At 39.8% G+C, this 23,440-nt stretch overlaps 2 protein-coding genes across 2 annotated transcripts in view; one reads left to right on the top strand and one right to left on the bottom strand.

Moving 5' to 3' along the window:
• si:dkey-33c9.6 (active breakpoint cluster region-related protein) overlaps positions 1-13,590 on the top strand; it is a 19,621-nt gene extending 6,031 nt beyond the window's left edge. The window contains exons 10-22 of the mRNA XM_036596761.1: positions 615-771; positions 1,090-1,215; positions 1,767-1,842; positions 1,933-2,028; positions 2,290-2,361; positions 2,928-3,025; positions 3,822-3,914; positions 6,293-6,459; positions 7,108-7,247; positions 8,202-8,336; positions 10,481-10,586; positions 10,847-10,988; positions 11,109-13,590. Coding sequence (XP_036452654.1) covers positions 615-771; positions 1,090-1,215; positions 1,767-1,842; positions 1,933-2,028; positions 2,290-2,361; positions 2,928-3,025; positions 3,822-3,914; positions 6,293-6,459; positions 7,108-7,247; positions 8,202-8,336; positions 10,481-10,586; positions 10,847-10,988; positions 11,109-11,195 — 1,495 coding nt within the window. The 3' untranslated portion in view covers positions 11,196-13,590. The remainder of the gene's footprint in view (positions 1-614; positions 772-1,089; positions 1,216-1,766; positions 1,843-1,932; positions 2,029-2,289; positions 2,362-2,927; positions 3,026-3,821; positions 3,915-6,292; positions 6,460-7,107; positions 7,248-8,201; positions 8,337-10,480; positions 10,587-10,846; positions 10,989-11,108) is intronic.
• ntn5 (netrin 5) overlaps positions 13,530-23,440 on the bottom strand; it is a 22,799-nt gene continuing 12,888 nt past the window's right edge. Inside the window, exons 3-8 of the mRNA XM_036595976.1 lie at positions 22,819-23,007; positions 21,626-21,775; positions 18,392-18,445; positions 17,028-17,108; positions 16,326-16,918; positions 13,530-13,541 (exon numbers count right to left, since the gene is read on the bottom strand). Of these exons, the coding sequence (XP_036451869.1) occupies positions 13,530-13,541; positions 16,326-16,918; positions 17,028-17,108; positions 18,392-18,445; positions 21,626-21,775; positions 22,819-23,007 (1,079 nt within the window). The remainder of the gene's footprint in view (positions 13,542-16,325; positions 16,919-17,027; positions 17,109-18,391; positions 18,446-21,625; positions 21,776-22,818; positions 23,008-23,440) is intronic.

Genomic DNA, 23,440 nt, shown 5'->3' with positions numbered 1-23,440 from the left:
CAAACAAAAACACACTTGCTGGTGAGATATAACATTTTCAGCAATTTGCTAAGTACTGTATGTCTGTGTGTTTTATATAAAATAATAATTAGAAATGAATTTAAAATGGAAAACATCTGATAAATTTCAGTAAAAGTGTCTGGAAAGATACCCCAACTGTCCACTTCATTAAGTACACCTCCTTGTTTGTATCCATATTTTTAATTTTATCAGCTCCGCTTAAACATACAGGTACACTTTGTAGTCCTACAATTACAGACTGTAGTCCATCTGTTTCTCTGAATACTTAGCCCCCATTTCTTATTGTTCTTCAATGGTCAGGACACCCACAGGACTACCACAGAGCAGGAATTATTTGGGTGGTGGATCATTCTCAGTAATGCAATGACACTAGTGATGGTGGACAGTATTTAAAAACTTGATTATAGAATGGCTTATGTTTTGAGGATACCAGTATTTAGAGTGAATTACAGTGTTCTTGAGCATTGCTTTGATGCTTTTTAGATTAGATTTTGTACTTTCAGCAACTTTATATGGCAAAAACATGAATTTCCTGCAAGCTAATTCACTTTTGACCAGCTCTGTACGTGTGTATTTGTGTGTGTGCATGTCAGGAGGCAGCTTCACTACAGGTTTTGTTGGTATATGCCACTAGCGGGATTAAAGATGCACTGGGCGGAAGAGCAGGACCCATCAGCTGACCTTCAGCTTAAAATCAGTAACATGAGAGCAAAGATGTTTCACTGCAAGCGCATGCTTCAGGAGTATATGGTACTGAGAGTGTATTTGTGTTTGTATTTGTTTCTGTGTCTGCACGTGTATTTGCATGCGCCTGTGCGAATTTTTATGTGGATGTTAGTGTGAATATATTAAATATCACCGTTCTTGATTAAGGGTAGTCAGACCCTGTGTAAAAACTTATGTGTGTAACTGTATGTGTGTTTGTAAGTGCCTGTGGGTATGGGTTTGTCCTGTATGTGTGATAAGCTGCCTGTATGTCTATGGGTGGAGGTGTGAATTCATTAAATACGGAAATTCTAAATTAAACGTTCTGAAAGAACTGTGTGTGTGTGTATGTATGTGTTACAGAGAGAGAGTAAAGGGTCTGTTTCTCGTGCTGCTGATCGCTGTAGAAGGAAGCTTGAAACCTGTGAGCTTTGGCTTCTCACACACACACCTTCTTTCATCTTAGAGTTACATAGCCCAAACAGCAAGGTGAGGTCACCTTATATACTTTTTATAATGCAGCATATCACCTTTTGTGTATATACTGTACACTGTTAGAAATAACGGTGCTGTGCAGGTACATTTTTCATTCATTAAGGTACAAACAATGTAAATGTACCCTCAGAGATACAACAGTGATTTTAAGGTTCAGTTGTGTACCTTAAATAAGTTTTTTCTTGTGGTAAAGTACATATTTGTACCTTTTCATAACGTAATGTTTTAAAACAGAACAATAAAATAAAAAGCCTGGAGACGAGACGGGGTGTGTTGAGTCAATACAACTTCGAAAATAATAGAAGATTATGGTACAGTTATGTTCTCTGACTAAAAGTATTGAGATGTACCCTTAAGGGTACCATCCCAGTGACAGTTTTGTACCTTTTGAGTTCTGAGAGTGTATAAATATATATATAAATATATATAATATAATACAATATATATAATACATATATATATATGTATATGTGTGTGTGTGTATGTATGATGTGTGTATATATAGATATATATATTATATATATATAAAGTCTCTGTTTTTGCAGAGTCACATAATCCATTTATCTTCTCTACATGAGCTTGATGAGTGGAGAGAGGCAATAAACAAACTCAAAACAGAGGGTGAGTGGACATTCCATTCAGTATTTGTGCTTGTACCACCTTTCATTTTGATTTTCATGCATTGTATGTGTGTTTGCATGTGTGTCTCAGACCTTGAGACTGTGCTGCCGGATTTACTCTCTCTAGCCAACTCTTGTGTCAAACTGAGAATGACTCAACAGCCACCTCTTTGCTGCCTTCAGCCTGGTCAGTACCTTTCTTTGTCACACTTACACATACGTAGGCTTACACACGCAAACACTCACAGTCTCACATTTGCCTTCTCTCATTTTTTTATGTCCTTACTAAAGTTTCCATTTCACCCACGTGTCACAGAAAAGTTGTCTCCCTCTGCGTCTATTCTGTTTCTGTCTCTCTTTCACGGTCTAGGGTTCATGTCTGTGCCTTTGTCTTTGTTTTTGTCTTTGTCTCTCTCTCTCTCCCCCTTTCTCTCTCTCTCTCTTACAGAAGAGGCGAATAGCATTTGTGGGAGCCTGTGTGTGGTTGTGCATTCGGCCTGTGGTCTACAGCAGCCTGCAAGTAAGTCACGTCTCCCCTAGTCACAATCACATGCACAAGCACCCCGAGCAGTCCATCTAAACACTCCCCAGTTACTTTCTTTCAGTCGTTTAAACTCAATTCCTGAAAGACAATTCAGATTTTTAAAGCTCCTAAACTCCCAAACACATTTTACCTCCATAATTGTCATTAATCTCAAATCTTAAAGTGGTCACCTAGTTATATCTTTGTATAATAACACAATAACAAATATTGTCAGAAAGTTTAGCTTGAAGCATCTTGACACCACAAACTGTGTTAAATTTCTTCAAGTTTAAATACAACTTGTCATGAATTTGTTAACAGCAAGTTTCAAAATCTAACAGTTATGCACATATTTTATGCATCTACACAATCTTTGATTTTTCTGCAACCAGTAACATGTAGTTAACTTAGAGCTGTATCCATCAAATAAACCAGAAAGCATATTAAATGAATGCTCCCAGTTAAGTCCTTCCTTCGTTTTTAGTCTGTTCCTTCTTTCTTCAGCCATTCACTCTGCAGCTCACTCTCTCTCTCTTTCTCTCTGTGTTTTCCTGGGGTTACAGGTGTCTATGTGTGTGTTGAAGTTGATGGCTTTGAGATTTTTGACAGAAAGGCACAGACGTGTCTCTCCTCTTACAGTTTGACACCGCAGTGGGACCAGGTGAAGACCCAGCACACATAAACACAAACACATTACTTTTCAACTTGATCATTTTGAGTTCTACTTAATCTGATTTCATATCACTTCATCACTTTGGATATCATTTTAATGCATATGTATGCATATCGCTTTTGTCGGAAGAAAACTTTGTATCTCCATTTTTTATGTTTTTCAGTTTATGACATAATTTGAAAATGCCTGTTGCCCTTTACATTGTGTGTAAATATCATGATAAATGGACTAAAAGAAATGCCGTAAAATGACTTGGAAAAATGTCTGGTTCCATTAACCTACATTAAAAGTAGGTTTTTTCCTTCTCCTGTAAAGTTAGCATTTTGGAGATACAAGGTTTTCTGCCGACAACAGTGATATGTATGTATATGTATATATGCTTATTTGTATATTTTGTTCTGTTGTCCTGTCTAGTATTTGCTGTCATGTATCTGGTGTATTTATTGAATGTTCTGCACTCATTTCACACTGTTGTTTATCTGCATTTATGCAGTCCTATGAATTATGCTGCTGTCATGTGTTGCCCTATAGGGCCTGAAGAACGATATTTTTTTGTTCCAGTGTATACAAGTTGTACTGTGGAATTATAGTAAAGACCTCTTGTCTTGACTTGAATGAGTTCACATGTAACAGTGGAAAAGTTAAAATGGTCTGAGGTTCCTCAGAGCGCTCTAGCATTCAGCTCAGGGCAATTCAGTAGCAAGCATAATTTCTAATAAGGTGATCTTAAAACTATGAAGCCTCATGAAAAATGGGCCCTGAAGTATGTGTGTGTGCCTTGTAGGAGTTGGTGCTTCAGGTGGATGGAGCTCGGCATCTGCGACTGCTGTGTCTCTCTCAGTCTCAGGAGGATATCATGGGCAGAGCAACATTAGAGGTGAGGTCTCGAGTTCCTTTCAGAGCTAAACTAAGCTACCCAAGAGCAGTCACATGTAAGATGTTAACATGATCCAGCACTCATGCCAGTGTAATCAAAATACAATGAAAATGACTGTGCCTGTTCTTAGGAGTGCTCAAACAAGAGGTGATCATGAAGGGTCATACAGTGAGAAGCAAAAAAAAATTGTGTTCTAGATCAAAAAATGAACATGAGGCAAGCATAACAGCTTTTATTTCTGGGCAACATTTTCCATATACAGCATCAACCACACTTTATTTTTGTCATCTGTTGTATGAACATCACCAGTTTCCTTTGAGCATAAGTGTATGATAGCTGAGATGTTCCATGTTCCCTTAATTGTAAACACATAAAAGAGCTGTGAGTTGGTTGGAGTTGTTGGGGTTTGCATTAAGGGTCTTGTATTTAAGAAATAAAACAAGAGAAATGACTATGATCTGTAGCCCATGTGTCAAACACAAGGCCCGCAGGCCAAGTCAGGCCCGTGGCACAATCCTATTCGGCCCAAAAATTATTTTAATTTTCTATTAATATTAGCCCATTTCACCATGAGCTGCACTACAGTTCCCAGCATGAACTGCAACATAATGTGTGCTCCCACCCCCTCCCCAACAATGACCTATGGGACTGCGCCACAAAACAAAAAAAACAAAACAAACAAAAATGCCAAGCGAATGGGCAGTTATAGTAAACCTGCTGTACACTGGGGACCTTTAAAGAGGTTTGACAGTTATCTGCAGCTAATGTAGTCTATTCTTCCAAATAAAACAATTTGTTTTTATTATTGTTTTTATTTTGAATCGTTCAAATATTCAGTGCCCATTTTTTGCTGTTGTAGTTTTGGCATATTTTGAACAAATAATGGCTAGTTGGGGTCATGGCAAAAATATTAATTAAAAGTAAAATAAAAACACAGCTGGTCCATGGATTTGTTGAGATTTTTTAATGTGGCACTTTTAGTGCTTGAGTTTGACACCCCTATCTATAGTGTGGTATATATGTAGATAAACCTTGTGTGTACTAGAAAAGCTACACCATTCACTGACTTCGGCAGAAAAGCAGGCAGTTTTGAGCATGACATTAAAGCAAATACCTATCAGAACCATTGCAGGACAATTGGGCATTCCAAAAACAACAGTATGGAAAAAGAAAGAAACTACAAGAGGTGTTAGCAAATTGCAACAATCAGGACCATCCCAAGAAAATCATAGCAGCTGATGATAAGAAAACTGTTAGAGCTGTAAAGAAAAAAAGACAAAAAACAAAAATAACATCTGAAGCAATAAAACACAGTCTGCAGAGTGCAAAGTGAAATGGTCAGTATTCACCATTCACAGAGGACTTTCTGAAAAGAGGGAGTACACAAGCTGCACTACAAGATGCAAACCTCTCATCAGCAGCAAGAATAGAAGAGCCAGGCAGTAATTAACAAAGTACAAAAAAGTACAAAGATGAGCCAGAAAACTTCTGGAGCAATGTTTTATAGACAAATGAGGTAAAGATTCCTTATTTAAACCCAACTGAGCATGCATTTCACCTGTTGAAGAGGAAGCTGAAGTCAGAACACCCCCAAAACAAGCACCAACTAAAATAGGCTGCCATAAAGGCTTGGCACAGCATTACAAATGAAGTTATCAAGAGTCTGGTGAAGTCAATGGGTGTCAAGCTTAAAGCTGTTATTCCATTTTGTGAGTTCCGGGCTGGAGAAGCTGCCCAGAACTCCAGTCTGCCTGTAGCTAGAAGGCCAGATCCCCCCTCATAGCTGTAGTAGGACTGATATAGGACTGAGGAACAGGGAGAAGGCGGGGTGGTGGTGGGGATTGCGAACACTTCGTCATGGGAACTGAATGTGAGGATGTGAATTCATAGGGCTTTAGATTGGAAGAAGGAGGGGTTTCAGCCATGCTCCTCCCCCCAAACTTCAGTTATAACATAACTACATTTAAAGGGTTTGGGACCAAATACTTAATTTTGCTTTAAATATATTTGTTGCAATACTTATGCTCAGTTGAAATTGGAGGAGTAAATGCAACAAATGCCATTTTTCCTGCATGGCTTACAGTACGCAGGCATTTCATCTTTATGAAATAAAAGCAGACATTATGTGCTTTTGTCACATGTTCATATGTTGGTCTGGAATGTCAATTTTGCATATATATAACAACTACCACTTTACCTCATTGTCCCAATGTGTTTGCTTCTCGCTGTATATCTAATCACAAGAAAGTTCAGGATGTATTATAAACCACAGTAATTCCAACTAGAACTTTTTATTTATGATGTGTTAAATTCTCAAAGCAAAATAATGACTTGTGTTTTACCTTCTTTGTTTATGTGTGTGTATGTGTGGGTGACAGTTACATTCTGTTGATATGCTAAAGAAGTGGAAGAAAATGACCTTGAATTTGGGCCTGATAGAGGTGATCATATCAATTAAATACACACCCCACCCCCTGGAGCCACCTAGCTTCACTCCACTCCAGCAGAAGCCTGTTTTCTCTGTGCTAATTGGAGATGTAGCAAGGTCAGTATTTCAGTGTTTTGTAAGTGATCCAGTTGAAATGATTCATTTGGAAATATGCGAATTTACTGTGAAGATGTTATGCAAAGGAAAAAGATCGGATGGCAATGATACATAGAAGCAGTTGTAGAAAGTAGACTATTATGTTGTCATTTATTATTTATTATTAAGATAAAAAAAATCATATACCACAAACTAATACAACTGGTCTGAAATGTTTAATATAGTTTTATTTAGTGACTCAACAGTACAAAACAAAAAATTCAACAAATTTTCTGTCTTCTCACAATGTGCCTCGTAGTGCCCTGTTGTGAATGAGTTGTACTTTCTAAAAGTTTTTTGAGGAAATGGAAAGTTAAACATGAAGGATCAGCTTTATTATCAAAACAGGAATCTAGTTATGAAAGACTGGAATATTACAACAGACCAAAACTGTGGCAAGTTCTGCAAAAGAAAAAAGTATGTATATGAGGTACTCAGCAAGTCACATTCTGGGTTAGTTTCCTGTGATTTGCTGACTGTCCATGTTTTCTTGGTAGCTTGTTATTAATAATGCATTATGTATACACTCTTTCTCTCTCTCTCTGTGTGTGTGTGTGTGTGTGTGTGTGTGTGTGTGTGTGTGTGTGTGTGCTTATGTATATATCTCAGACAGGAGGGTGTGCTGGTGCCTCATATAGTGCGCTCCTGCGTGGAGGAGATTGAGAGGAGAGGGCTAGAAGAGGAGGGCATCTACAGAATCTCAGGAGCTAGCAGGGAGATTCAAGCTCTCAAACATGCATTTGACACCAGTGAGCAAGTGTGTGTGTGCGTGTGTGTGTGCGCATGTGTTTGTGTGGTGTGGGGGTGTGTATACATCACTAACACATGTGAAGGTTCTGCATGGCATGGATTTTTCATACTAAATGAAATAACCAAGTATCTCCATTTTTTCCGATATTCATTTTTCTGCATAATTTGAGCACAGCAGCTGCCCTTTACATTGTGTGAAAATTCTGTGATGAATGGATCAATAGAAATGCTCCAGGGTTGCTTGGAAAAAATCTCTTCATGTTGCCTTACATTAAATGTAAAGAATGTTTTGCCTTCTCCTGTAATGTTACCATTTTGCAGATACATGTGTTTCTTTGGACAGCGATGATATGGACATTTGTGCATATCTATGCCTCTTCCCTACTGTCTCTCCTCATCCTTCATTGCCCTGTTGTTTCATTGTCTCAGGACATCCAGGCTACAGAGGAGCTTCTTTCCACAAGCCATTACTCTCTTGAACAGTTAAAATACTATACATAAAATATTCCAGCTTCTAAACTGCACTACTAAATATATTGGTATCTATTATCACACTGAACATTCCATTCTCTAAAACTACCATCTCAGACCAGTGCTTCTTCTAGCACTTCACTTACCTGCCTTGTTACCCCACTTATCTGACTGTTACCTTACTGATCCCTTTCCTTGCCACTATACACTCTTTAATTGCTGCTGTACTCAGCACTTTAACTTAAGACACATATTTTGCACATTGTAAGGTTTACAGGTATGACTGTGTGTGTATGTGTCTGTGTGAATGAGTGAGTGATGGTAGGAATGCATATGTTATTTTATTTTATTCACTACCTTGTAAATGTTTGTCTGATACTGTGCACTATGAGCTCCTGTAACCAAAATCAAATTCCTTGTATGTATAAGCATACCTGGCCAATAAAGCTTGATTCTGATTCTGATTCTCCTTCTGTCTTCAGATTACTGGGAGGCTGTAAGTAAGGTGAGAAGTATGGATGTGAATGCAGTGTCTGGAACCCTCAAGCTGTACTTCAGAGAACTCCCTGAGCCTCTCATTCCTACTGACCATTTCCAGAGTCTATCCAAAGCGCTGGGTGAGTTGTCTTTTTTTTTCTCTCTCTCTCTCTCTCCCTCCCTCTCACACACACATTCGCATGTGCACACGTACATGCAGACTTTAAATACTTTTTTGTATATTTGTATTTAAATACTTTTTTGTGTACAATCTGCAATCCATTCACTGCCGATCTACTAATACATACAGTGCTGCCAAAGATTGGGACAAGCTGGCATTTCTGTCCTATGTATTGTATGGCAGCTGTCAGCAGTATACTTTCATGTTTTTGAGGTTGAGATTTTGAGGATTGATGTCTAATCCATATAGTGATGAAAAGAACATCCGGTCTTGATTTTTGAGACTTACGTTTGTCGCATGAATGAATGAAACAACATCAGGTATGTTGGGTATGTTTGAGAAAACGTCACTTGGTCTTAATTTGGGGAATGTCTTTCTGTTGTGCATGGCAGTTCTTTGACAAGCAATGCAGTCAGTAATGCAGTCTAGTGGTGTACAGACATTTGAAGGAGTCTAAAGCAATTTAGCACAGACTTCATGCAACTTTCAATATGGCCTGATACCAAATGGCTGGATACCAGTGTGCTAGATTATACTTAATAATTATACTTTATATGCATTTATAGTGGCAATGAACATCTCCACAGTGACAGCACTGTTTCGGGTAAATTGAATGTGATGCTGAATTATTTCCATCTAATGTCCTGCAAAAGAGATGTACAGTAGCTGTATCATGACAGTTCAGCTCAGTGAGTGTGAGTTAGCAGCATAGCAGCACCATTCATAGATTTGAATAGTTGATAGTCTGATTTTCCATGCAGCCAACTAGGGCTGAATGATTTGGGGGAAATATCTAATTGAGAGTAATTTTGTGATTCCAGTTTACTTTCGATTATTTTCTATAAATAAATGTCCAGGCTTTTTTTCATCTAGAAGACCAACACTTCCATTTTTTGAGACTTGAGTACTATAACACTGTATGTAGTGTGACATACTGTAAGTTCACAAGCTCTGTGCTATTAGGTTCAGTTTCCCTGCTTAAATTAAGTTGTTAGGACAATGTTGAATAATATAGAATATAATTAAAATTGCAGCTCTTGTGATTTGAAAATGGCACTCTCTCTTTTTTTTATTGTATTTTTTCCAAGGGGAGACGTTTAAAAGCATGCAATTACATGCAACACACAATCTCATGCATGCGTTAATTTCTAATTATATATCCTTTCATACATCTTCTAACCCATACCACTCCCCCTTTTTTACTTGCAATTAGAATGTCCCATAAATATTTGTCTGATCTTGTTACATGAAAATTTAACACCCCTAGGAAAAGTGTGAAAATTGCACTCTTTCAAGTTGTTATTTCTATATAAAATTGATTAATGGCTCAGCTCTACTACCAGCTCTGGGAAGACAACAGGTTGAGTGTATTAAATTGCAGCCATTTCATCTCTAACTGAGAAAGTTTTGTTATTCATCTTATTAAGGACATTTTTGCATTTGCAAAGATGTGATGGATTTTAGCCAAAACCACTTCCCTTACTGCTTGTGTTTAATCTGTGGCCTAAATAGTTCAATCTGTTAGAACGGGGGAATGTGACAATATTTATTGTTATCATGATAAAGTACATCACAGTATTTCACAATATGCTTTTCTGAGAATATCATGTATATTGTCAGTATTTAAAAACCACTTCCTAACTGCATGTTTGATTACAAAGAGAGCATAAGTAGTTCTTCTTTATTGGAGTTGCTGCATCACAGTGTGTGAAATGATGAATACAAATGATTGGATTTATAGTTTTTGATAGTATTTTTAAAATGTTTTACTCTGTTTTAAATTAACAGATGTCAGAAAAATACATATAGTGACACACTGTGTATTGTAAAAACTTCCTGAATAATCGTGATATTACATTTTGCCAGACCCCCCACCTCTGGTACCTATTATAACAGGAACACTGTATATAGTGTGCCAGACTGCAAGCTCTCAAGCTCTGTGTTATTAGGTTAAATTTCCTGACTTTAAACTAAGTTGTTAGGACAACGTTGAATAATATTGAATATAAATAAAACTGCAGCTAGAATATGATTAAAAAATACACACTAACTGGCTTATGATCATGCCCACTAACAAACTGACAACCCCTCTGTCTCAAACAGACCTGGCTGACCCGTACCTCAGAGCCGAAATCATGCTGTCTGAGCTACAGTCCTTCCCTGACGTCAACCGCAACACTCTTCTCTTCCTATTACATCACCTCAAACGGTAACATCCGCTGTCTTCCCTGTGACTGACTCTATTTCATCTCTGTCCAGTTTTAATTTGATATTCATAGGTCAAGAGGAAAGCTAAGATTTAACATTTTATTTAGAGACTGTAGTTCTAATATCAATGTTGTCCCGCACAATAACACCTGACTTCCTGTGACCTCTGGACTTAACTGATTTAGTTTCAGCTCTGTGTTTAACCTGGTTTCAGGTTGAGTCATTCAGGAGTAACTGTTCTCTCTCTTTCTCTCTCTTCAGGGTTGCAAAGAAAGCGGAACAGAATAAGATGTCTCTCAGTAATCTGGCCACAGTGTTTGGCCCCAGTCTCTTGCGCCCCCCAGTGGCCAGTCTTAATCATTGTGGCCCACCAGTGGACATCTCTCAGGAGGTCGAAGTTCAGGTAAGTTTGTTACCTTTCTTTCTTTCAAAAGGTGAAATTCCCCCCAATATCTGAACCACTCGCGAAATAGAAACAAGCAATGCCTTATCTAGGTCCTGGGGTCTTTCTGTCCTTCCACAGGTCCAAGTAATCTACCTCTACCTCCAGAATCAGAATCTTCCAGAAGCTGTCACTACCAAACTGCTAGAAACAGAGGAAGAACCATGACAGTGTTCCTTAGTGATGAGATCAGCAAACAGTGTTTCATCCCATTGCTGGATTCCAGCAGGAATCCATGAGGGCCATTGTGGTGGGTAGGATGGTACTATGCTGATACAGTGCGAAGCTAGCCAATGGAGGATGTCTCTTAGGTTATGTATACAGAACTGAACATTTAGCCGTTGGATACACAGACAACTTGTGTTGGCCCACACCCTTTGACTTTAAAGGTCGGTAGCTATTGTACATCAAGAGATCTAGCTAGTGGGTAGGAATTGGCTGTGCCTAAAATGTGGCAAAAATACTATTGATTTTCTCTTGAATTGATGTGAAATAAGAATCTGTATCCTGTATATTTATTTTATTTATAAAATAAAATATATACTTTCATAAAAGTAATTGCAATGACTAATGATTGATGCTGGACAGGGCCAGCAGAGCAAGTGTTATGAAAAGACAGAGTAGTGGGTGTGTATGTGTTCTTTGTAGCGCTGCTAACCAGGGCGTTGACTCTCCTGGAGTCTTCTGGGAGGCTGCAAGGTGAGAACTGCAGTGCAGAGCCTTTGTCCAGCTCATATACACGTCCGAGTCACCAATAACTTTTCTATGCAAGTCTCCCCCCACTATCCAAACAAATCAATCTGTCACGGTTCAGCTTCAACAAGGCCAGGTTTAGCATCATGTGTAGCAGCACTTCAAAGACTTCTGCAGGGGATACACACACATGCACACAACATCATCTGCACTGATCAAGCTCTGCCCATACAACTGAGTGTTGCCTTTCACCCCCTACACACCACCTGGTCAGAGTGGCCTACCCTCTCTGTCGCCCTTCAGTTACAGCTTTGATCCCTAATCCTGACTCTCTCGCTCCCAGCATTCCAAAGAGCCAGACAGGGGAAAAGCCCTTCGGTGTCAGATGTGCACAGAAACGCAGTCCAGACATTGTCACGGTAACAAAGAGCCGGGATCGTAAATCAGAAGTACCACGCTCAATCATTCAGCAGCAAAATGCTGAATACAGGCACAGCGTGAGCAATATGAGAGGACCTTGCCATTAGAAAGCAGAGAAAGGAAACTGACAATATGAGTAAAAAAGCTGAAGGACTTTCATTATGGACCTGGCTTTTCCTTCATAGAGCTCAAAGCGTTCTGCTTTAAATAAGATCATATAGCAGCAGATAGAAAAAAACAGGATTTATCTCATGAAATTAGAACTTGTTATTTTCATCTAGAAGAACAGTGTGTGTGGGTCACTGTGTCTGATGGGCATGTGTCTCTGCTAGTGTTCAACGTAACCTTTCAGTGAATTAATTCACACTGTGAATAGAAAATAGGAACTCCTGTGTTAAACAGTTTCTGCAAACGTTAAGTGCAAACAGGCTGCAGAATTTGCAGGAACAAACATCTTTGGCAGAACAAAGCAGTCAAGTCACTGAACTTCTGTGGTGAACTTCTGTGATGTAAAAAAATGCACTGGTCTTTAGGGCCACCAAGCCAGTGAATCTTGAAAAAAAGAAATATTTATAAGAAATCTTTACATTGCAATAAACATTGCCATTATTTTGGTCCCACCTGCCGAGCTGGTCTGCCCTGACCTTATCCTGTATGGGTTATTTTATTAGATCTGTTTAGCCACACCAGCTTATTTAAAACCTTATTTTATTTAAGGTCTTATTTGTAGAGTGATTTTAGCAGACTTTAGCCATTGGAACAGTTTCTAGCTGCTGAGCAGAAGGGACATTCATGGTCACCACACCACTGCGTTAGCTATTACGGTGGCTACAGTTAATACATTTTGTCAAAAAAAATCTCCAAGGCAAGTGACCATTCAGGCCACAGGCTCTGCATTTTTATTGGCCAAAATGTGAAATGCTCTGGCCAGGGGCACCAGGCAATAGGCACTGTCAACTCCTACTGAACTTACTGTACCAACTGAGTAGTTTTTTTTCTGGAAGACATTCTGCTTTCAATGTTTTCTTGTACATTGTTTTTTGTTCTAAGGTAATTAATTACTGCAACACTACCCATTTTGAGGTGTAAGTTTGTACACTAGGATATGGTGAGCCACAGATGGCACTGTTTTTATTGGAGCTAATGTGGAGGTGTCTTGTTGCCATGGATGCAATGTGTTCGTACGAGAGGCATTCATGCTAGGGATCAACTGGATTGACCTCCTCACTCTCGGGTTAACAGAAGCCGCGTGTGTATCTGGTTCCCTGGGCCAATGTCTGTGTGTATGTGTGTGTGCTCATAAGACAGAGTGTCTGTTTGAGCAAAAGTTTTTGTTTTTGAAACACTGTGGGAAAGCCTTCATGGCATGCTGAGGTTTAACTTATGGTGTCAGTGTTCAGCCTGACCAGAGAGAAGGAGAGTTAGAGAGAGAGTTTGAGAGAGAGAGAGAGAGAGAGAGAGAGAGAGAGAGAGAGAGAAGTAGGAGGGCTTGTTGAACTTTGACTCAGGAGGCCTTGCATCTCGTAAAAATTCTTCTTGCTAGGCAGTAAACATGGAGCTCAGAGCGTGGTGTTTATCCCACACACATCCATCGTGTGTCCCAATGAGCCAGCATGTTCGTCTGCCTGTACTGATACACTCAAGCTTGTTCAAACACACACACAAACACACAAAAACTGACACAATTGACGTATATCAAGTGTGTGTGTTCGGGGGCTCAGATGGTGTGAAGTATGTGTTATGTGATACACACAGTTGGCTCATAGACAAAATAGCGAACATGTCAGTATAAAAGCATGCATGTATGTGAGTAATACTTGAGGAGACATTTGTGTGTAGTGCCAGCAGCAAAGAGCTTTAGCTTTTACTGCTGAGAGAACTTCATATCAGACAGAATGGAGACAGGTGCTGCCTAGACAAATATAGCAGGTGCATCAGCTCCTTCTTTTTTCTCACTTTCTCTTCTCAATGTGAAGCTGAACTCTGTAGATATACCATAGCTTACATTTAGACTGCATACTACTCGCCTTCAGTTTAACAGTAGGGGTGGAAATCTCTAGGCACCTCATGATTCAATTTGATTAGGTTTCAATTAAGGGGCCAAAATGTGATGAACACACACACACACACACACACACACACACACATACATATATATATATATATATATATATATATATATATATATATATATATATATATATATATATATATACACTAATTTGTGACTGCAAACGTGTGCATTAGTGAGATTCTGCATTTTTTTTCCACCTCCAAGCTGCATTGTTCTGGCTGCTCATGAGCTTTTCTGTAGGGGAAATGCAGATTCTACAGAAAATCCAATTATGACATTTTGTGAATTGATTCAGAATCTATTGAGAGAGTTCTAAGAGTCCATTACTTTCCCCATCTATATTTAACCCACACACATATAACACACACAAATAATAAACAGATTTAAATGCATATTTACAATGCTTTATTGTGAGGTAGTGTGTTACATGTGCTACAAGAAAAATATGTAAGTGCTCTCGCATTGTAAAGTCTTAAGTTTGTTTGTAATAATAATCAACATCTAGTAGAATTCAGATAGCATTATACAGAAGAAATAATGCTAACTGATGCTTGTATGGAAGCATCGTAAGTGAAGTATTCCTTTTAAAAACCATGCTGAAGCTACAACATTCTCGATGCAGTCGTTTCAAACATTTAATGCGTCTCCTGCAGTCGGAACCATTTTAACATGACAGCAATGGTAATTACAGAATTAGGAAGTGTGAAAGCTGTGGTATGAAGTTTGGCAGTAATAGACAACTCAATGTCATAACTGCAGGTTCCAATCCCTTCATGGTCTTACTAAAGACATATGCCGCCTGTTATTGTGTGATGACATAAGACATTCCACAAACTGCAATAAAAAGATGGCTTGATATGGAGGTTTTTACTCAGCTTTAGAGCACTGTTTAGTGACAGATAGAATCATTTCATGTTTTTAGAAAATGGCTCTTTTTCACTAAGATAGTGTTTTTTTTTTTCTTGTATACCACAGTTAGTTACAACTTGCTAATGTTTTTCTGTGTATTTTACAATATACATGTTTAATAGGGCAAAAAAAACCCTTAAAACTTAAAATTAATTGCCACTACCTTACTAGTGGTCAAAAAAAGTGTTGTTTTTTTAACAATATGTAAGTGTTTAGGTGCTAACACACATATGAAGTGTACAGGGGTACTGGTAAGAGATACAATAAATAAGGTTTTATTTCATTTTTCATCACAGAAAGTCACACACCCAGTCTAGAGTGATATAACTGAAAAGATTTCACAGTTAATAAGACTTAAAAAGAAGCTGGAAAAGCATCATGTCATTCACCATTTTTGTAGTTGTTGTCCACACTGCACTACATGGTTAAATAAAGCCTGTTTCACATATCTTTTATTAAAACCCAGAAACTAAAAACACTGCATTCTGTCTGATGATTGAAGCACTTAATAAGTAGCCCCTCACTTAGCTTTTCCATCTCAGTCTTCAACTGCCCAAAACTCCGACTCTGCCATTGAAACATAAACCTTACAGCCTTTTGAGAAAATATAATTTTAAGCCTTATTGCTACATTTTAATTGGTGCAATATACCGTCATTGTTGTCTAGGCAACAAAAACTGGCCTGCCAGCTGCAGCAGTTCATGACCCTTAAAGCAGAAACCGTCTTTTAAGATTATTCTTTCATCTTTGGCACACTAGCAGGATTAAAACGAATAAAACCATAAGAAAATCTTGTGTGTGAGCTCTCTGTCCCAGATTTGGGAAAAAAAGCTTTGAGTTCCTCAAAAAAAGACATTCAGGAGACTAAAATAAACCTCCCTAAGTCTCCAATTCAATGGATGCATGATTTTACTTACATTTGGGCCATACACTAACAAAGGCCCAGAGCTGTCATCTGATTATCTTGCCCACTGCTTAACTAGCTATTATTCCATATTTATTTAATTTTCTCTTTCTGCTTCTGCTGAACTTTCTTCTTTCTGTTCATACGTGACAGAGGGCCCTGGTGACCATGTTGGGCAAACTGTTGGTAAGTGAGGGTACTGGTGACTATTGAGTGGGCTTGTTTTTTCAGGAGCATCTGATGGATTATTCTGATTTTCCTGTAAGGAATTCTTAGTATCTTGTAGTGACAAGTCTACGTGGAATCCCTCGCTGTGTATAGCATTTTCAACAGAGTGTTCTCTATGTTGACTAAGATTTCCTTGCATGACATCTGTGTGTGTGGTGTCTCCATGTGTGTCCGGAGCATTTGTTGTAGGGACTGTTTCTTCAGACTTTGCAAAGAGTTGGTGGTGACTGTGTGGCAATGGGTGCATCTCAATCTGCGGTTTCTCAAGATGTGGTGGTATGTATTGCTCACTGGTATGAGATTGTGTTCGTGCTGTGGTGTTTGTATGTGGAAGGCACTTCCCTCTGTTGTCCTGCCCCCGAAACCCCCTTAATTTGGGACTCCAGTGTTCTCTCCACTGTAGGGCCATCGTGGAGCGATCAGCAACCAATCGCTTCTCTCCTGGGGCCCAGCTTCTCCTGTTTTCCTCTGCACCAATCAGGAGGAAGGTCCTCCCCACTTGAAGGGCAGGGCAGCCACAGCCCAGATCCCGATCAGGAACCCAAACGGCTTGTAGGCCTCTCTTAACCTGAGACGACCCAACACGGAACACTGACTGCACCCACGCAGAGAACTGCCACCAGGGTCCGGAGCGCTCCTTAGCCCTAATCTGCACCTTCAGGACTATGGCAATCAGGAGTGATATTCCTTCCATTAATGGCTAGACTTTACAACAAAATGTTTGATTAATTTCACCAAATGATTTGCCTGTGTTGTGGACTCTCTGACTTACCATAGTCTTTGAGGCAGAAGGTCTCTAGATTCATTCTGACTTTGACCTGAGAAGGCTGGCAGTAAGAGAGACACTCCTCACCTGAGAAATATGAGGGTGAATGACAGAAATGCAGAAGGAGAAAAGTTGAACAGGACTGGGAAGGATGTTATCAGCTATTATCACAAGATGATGCATGAATATTAATCTATAAAAAATACAGCTTCATTAACAACTACAATACATAGATGCTCCACAAGGTGGCAGTACTTAACAATGAAACAGACCTCTTCCAGAAGCAGTGACTGAAACAAACTGAAATGTTTTGTACTGATAGAACCAGTGGAGTGATTGTTAAAAAAAAAATCATGGGGGTGGTGAGTTCAAACAACTGGGTGGAAATGGGAATACTCCAAATACATCCATTGTAATTTGGTGTGAACATTTCAAATATAGATATAATATGTGTAATAGACATAATAAAGGAATAGTTTGCCAAAAAATCAGATTCACCTAGTTTTACACTTATGGACTACATCTGGGATCAGCTAAGACATGTTTGGAGTCCAAACTTTGCTTCTTTTGTTTAGAACTGGAGCTGGGAGGCTAACCATTAAAAAGCAAGTCACTCAAAAAGCCCAAATAGTTTCTGTAAAAACACATCCTATAAACTTCTCTCAACCCATTCAACCTCATCCAGGTCTTCATTGAGGTTGTGCAGACCTGCCAATGTGGTTTACAGCACAGTTTGACTTACTGTCAACTTTAAAAATAAAACAAACCTTCACCACTATACTGCATTTCAGACAACACCAAGGCTGGTATTCACAAAGTAAGACTTTAGATCAGATTCCTCTGTATTTATGAGGCTCACTGTCACAAACATTGGTTCTAGATCAGCACTTCTACTCCTGAGATGCTTTGTGAATACAAACCCTGTTGTCTAAAGTGGCTGCCTGCAGTTTTGCTCATTTTATTGTTTACCGTAAGTCATACTGTGTTCTAAATCACACTGACTGCATTACCTTACTGAGCAAGTTTCGGTGAAGCATTTTTTGGGGCTCTTTGGGTGACAATTGTGTTCGTGTCTGCTAGCAATGTTAGCTTTGCCTCTCCAGTTCTAAACTAAAGAAGAAATATTTGGATACCACATGTCTCAGCTGATTGACATTTTTTATTTTTCGCTGAACCATTCCTTTAAGTGATAACATTCATTTAAAGGAGATGGAAAGGGTATGGCAGTTTTACAATGGGGATGATTCTGTCATTTTTTTTTAATGAGGAGATGGCATCCTCTTGCCTCGCCCCTCGAATTGAGACCTGGATAGGACCTTACAAGGTTTGCTGAGATATCTACTATGATTACAAATTATAAATACACGTACCTCTGCTGTACTGAGGCTGGTACACTGGGGTTGGTGGAGTAACCTCAGGGATGCCTGATGAGACAGCAAGAGAGAGAGAGACTTGTAGCAAGAGTGACAAGTTTATTTGTGTGCCTTTGATTTTGTCTTTCCCCTTTCTCACACCTCTACTATGTGTGCAAGCTCTCTAATCCCACTGGTGGCTCATTAGTGCATGCTGATCGTGTGTGTCTTTGCATGGACTCCAGAGTGAGGATATGTGTGCTATGTGTGTGGTTCCCCCCCCCCATGACTCTCAGTGTATGTGGAATGCCTGTGCCAGTGACTGGTGCATGGTTGTCAATATATGTGTCTGTGTGTGTATCCAGATGGGTTTCTGCACTTGTGTGGTCCTTCAAGAGTTTGGTAAAAGTGTTTTCTCTGTCTCTCTCTCATTCTCTCTCTCTCTCTCACTCTCTCACACACACACTTTAGCCATTAAAGGTCTACACCGCTACTCTGGGCCAGCCATATATTACCCCAACGTCTTGTCCTTTCGCCCACATCTCTGACACAACTGGGCCAGTGACACCTTATCCCCATCCTAACCGCACATGCAACAAGCCACCATACACTTTATAAGGATGCAGCTGTAACCATTACAGATGTGCTGCCACCGTATTATTCATTTACTCATGATCCCTTGCACTAATATTTGCCTTTTCACCTCTGGGGTCCTAGACTTTGCTTCTAGCAGCAACAAGGGCCTTGTAAAAATAATTGAACGTCTTGCTCTGCTTCTGCTTTTCCGTGCCAGAAATGTTCCGCACACTTATAGACGACTCGCAGGTCGTGTTATGCAAAATAAAGACCCCCCACTGGTTCTCCGGGTGTCTCGCTAATAATACAGCCCGGCTCAGTTTCCCAGTGATGAACGACGAGGGGCATTTCCTGCTGGTGAAAAGGGGAGAGCGCTTCGGGGCTGTTCTCGCTATAAATAACATAAATAACCCAGCCAAGCCGAGCTCCGGTAAAACAACAAACAAGTCCGTCTTTCACTGAGCCCTTACCCGCGAAGAGTTATGCGGGTGTCATGGCTGGAGTGAGAGCGGTGGGTCTCGCGAGCTGAGCAACAGGTGCCTCGCGCACGCAGCGTCACCGAAGCGGAGAGTTAAAAGCATTGCAACTGCGGCTGGAATTAAAACGGAGCGATGCACCCGGATTATCGCGAGCAGTCCAGCCTCGGCGAGAATAAAGAGCTGGGAAATCCAATAAAGCCTGATCACCGGGCGGACAGGAGCTCGGCACCCGAGTACGAATTAAACAATTTATCTTAATCAGACCAAGAGCAGTCAATGTCACACTAAATAAATGTGAAGCGGAGAGAGAGAGTGGACCACATCCATTTATTTAAACTCGTAACGATGGACCTGACTAACTTTAACCCCTGAATGAGGGGCTCTCCAAAAGCCTTGGAAATAAATGTATTTTGGTTTCTATTTTTGATATTCTACGTTATAAAAATAAATGCTAAATACTACGAGGCTCTATTTTCCATGAGCATATTCCGTGTTCTGCTTACCTGCCTGCTGTTTCCGTTAACACACCCCCCTCAAAAATATAAGTGGTTTGATCCTCCTGCTCGCAAATCTATGGTTCTCCATTGCTGGCTAGTTGCACATTACTATCCTGGATTCAAAATTTGTTGCCATGCCTTTGCGATCAAAGCACAATTTAGCTCTATGCGAGAGTAAGTGTCCTTCTAGAAGGATGACTGTGAGTGATTTGCTAAGGCATGGAAATTCTTCCATTGGAATGGTATATGATGGTGGTACTGATCAATGTAGCTGCTGCATCAAGAGTAGATTAGGATTACCTGAATCCACACCATTCATTCTGAATGAAGCATGTCCCCCTCCTCAACATTCATCCCCTGATTGGAGAACAACTTGGCTGGCACTGTGAGGTTTGATTTCCATGTCCTACACTTGCTCTAAGAAAGTTGCATCTCTTGACATCTCTGTGAAGAGACTGGGACTATAATGACTCAACTGTCCATTAACAGTCTTAGATGGGCAGCTTCCCTTCAGGATGGTTTGGGTCTGCAGGATACACTTTGTATGGTACTAAATCATCAGCTCAGCTAATCTATCTCCAACTTAGATTAGCCCAACTGAATCATCAAACTTGGGAGCCTGGGGAATATCATCAGCTGGCTCAGCTACCCCATGCTTTTGAGGTTTTGCATTTTTACTTCAAGATGCCTAATGTATACTAGTTGAAACAGTCTCCACTTTTGAAGCAATAACTCCACAGAACACTTCATGGTAATACAGCTAAAATGATGGCCCATTGCACCACAGTGTGCTACCTCAGTGTGTTGTCTATAGTGAGTTCAGTGGCAGGATTCTAGGTGGACAATGTTGCATGTAACAAGCATTACTATAATGAGGATAACAGCCACCAGCAAGCCTACTTCATTTTAGCTGTCATTAGATAATTACCCTCTCATGACCAGAACCAAAAACATTTTTAAATTTTCAACATAATGCACAATTGCTTAACTCATACTTATTTATCTACTATAACAATTTACAGCATACTACAGCAGAAATAGGGTAAATAAACAGAGACATTCCTTTTACAGCACTAGGTTCAGACATTTGAGTAACTTTTTTCTCCTCTTTTAATGGCTTCTTAGAAAACTTAATTATTTGTCATCATACTGGTCAACTAGAGAAACTGCCACATGATTGCTCATGTGATTCTAGTGTTATCAGTAAACACAAATAATAGCAACAATGGAGGAGCTTCAAATTCTGATTGACTGTTTACTCAGTATTTTTTATGTGAAGAGTAACAGAGCAATTCTGGATAGATAGTGTTTATAGAAATGGCAGTTGTTTGATGACGTGTGATGTTTGCGACTCACAAATCAATGGTCTATACCATTTGTAACTCCACCCATATAACCCCCGGTTCAGTAACTTTGGTATCCCGAAACAAGGGTAACTAAGTTCAGCAGTTACTCAGACTACAGTACAGTACACCTGGCAGTGGAAATGACAACAAAACACGTGATGAGGGATTTATAACCATATCATGTCATACTGTACTGCCCAATGGAAAAATGCCTTAAGGACTGTATTATATATCATCTTTCACTACAAGGTGCTTGGCAAAGCACAGGGAAAGCTAGACATTTAGTTTTAAGTAGTAAGAGCAATATATGGGTGAATACAAAGTGCATACACTCAGCATCTAACAGGTACTCACGAATGCAGGGCCGAAGAGGCGAGCGGCCCTGTTTGTATCCTGGAGCACAGCGATTACACCTCTGGCCCGTCACCCCCTCCCTGCACAGACACTGACCTGTGGCCTGGTTACACCAGTGGCCCACTGCTCCCAGTGGATGGCACTGACAGGCTGGAAGAGAGAAAGGAGTGAGGAGAAGATTAGAGAGATGTAAGCACTGCGATAGCACCTGAATCAGTGTGGAAAATACAAAAACACATGCAAAGCATGTTTTTTGCCCCTGGAGTTTTGTCTCTGTGTGAATGTAGAGGAGAGTAGAGAGCAGTTCATGTGGGATGGAACAAAGTTAAATAAATACTGGAGGAATGATGAAAAGAAACAAAGTTAACATACCTAAAGAAAAGAGGGACAAAAGAGGATATAACAAAGTAACTGTTAGTATTACGTCAAGTACTGTAACTTTCCCCCTATGAAACCAAATGACGTGGCAGAGAGTGAACAGCAGACATAACTGAGCAGTTTCTGTTTCAGCTCAGCCTGCGCTCATTCAAACAAACCTCCAGCAGCCTTGCAAACATTTAAACACTTTCCAATAATCAGGTCAGCCTCAACATTAACACAGTGTAAATCTATCTGATTCTGTGCATTTTAAATATTTTTTATCAAGCTAAACTCAAATATCTAGGTGTTTGCTATTACTTTGTGGAATTCATAGAATACATGGCAAAGATTTAGGTATTGTGTACATTTGTAGGCCTTTCCTATATGACTTCCACATCACATTATATGTAAACATACTGGAGCGTGACACAAATGTGTCTACACACAAAGGCCGCACACAGTGTGAACTGGAGTTATATTAGGATTGAAAGCTCCTATAAGCATGCCACGGTCATGACAGCAAAGGCCAAATGTCAGAGCACATTCCAGCACTCACAGCGTAGCCATAACATAGACAAAGTCTCTCACCCTTTTTCTTATGCATACCGCCCTAACAGCAGCTAACAGCAGTTTCTAACACGTACCGCAACAAGTGAGATAAAATGTCTATGAACATTTTTGAAATCTAAGCATTTTTGAATTCTAAGTGATAGGAGGTGAAAGAGTTTTCATTGGCATGCTTGAGTGCAGTGATAATTCTTTTTTCTGTGTTATAATATTGTATAGTACATTGATTGCTCAGGCACATTTACACAAACAACAAAAAGACTGACGTTGGCAGGCCTTGCGGTGGCTGAGGGACTTCTTGTGGTCACGTGTGTATCCATTCTGGCAGAACTGGCAGTGGCGTCCGGCTGTGTGATGCCTGCACTTCAAACACACTCCTCCACTGACCCTGCCGGACTGCTGAAAAACCTCCATACTGAACCTGCACTTTGTTGAGTGGCCATTACACTCACATGCTGTGAGAGAGAACAAAAGAAATTCAGAAAGAGAGGGAAAAGGGAGCTACTACATAGGTGTATAAAATGAGTAAAATAAAAGGCATGGCTGGCAAAAATTATCAAGTTAACACTAAGTAGGTTACTTGCCTATTGTAGTTTAAGTTTGGGAAATGTTTATCAGTAGCCCTATAGTTAACACTCTAGATGGCGAGGGCCCACCGGCAGCCCCAAAGTTTTATTACACACTTTAATAACCTAAGAATAGCTTAACCAGTTTGCACTGAAGTCTCTGTCTTTACTGAATAACCAGCCTTAGCATGTAATAAGCCTGGGGTTTTAGGGGGTTAAACAACGGCAATCAGACATAAGATTATGCACTCAAAGGCACAATGGCCCTGTTCACATTTGGTATTAACTTCTGTCTTGAGTGATCTGATCGTGAATGAACAGC

The sequence above is a fragment of the Colossoma macropomum genome, unplaced genomic scaffold, assembly GCF_904425465.1.
Source record: "Colossoma macropomum unplaced genomic scaffold, Colossoma_macropomum, whole genome shotgun sequence".
In the NCBI taxonomy this organism is placed as follows: Eukaryota; Metazoa; Chordata; class Actinopteri; order Characiformes; family Serrasalmidae; genus Colossoma; species Colossoma macropomum.
This window is presented reverse-complemented; position numbering and strand designations above follow the sequence as displayed.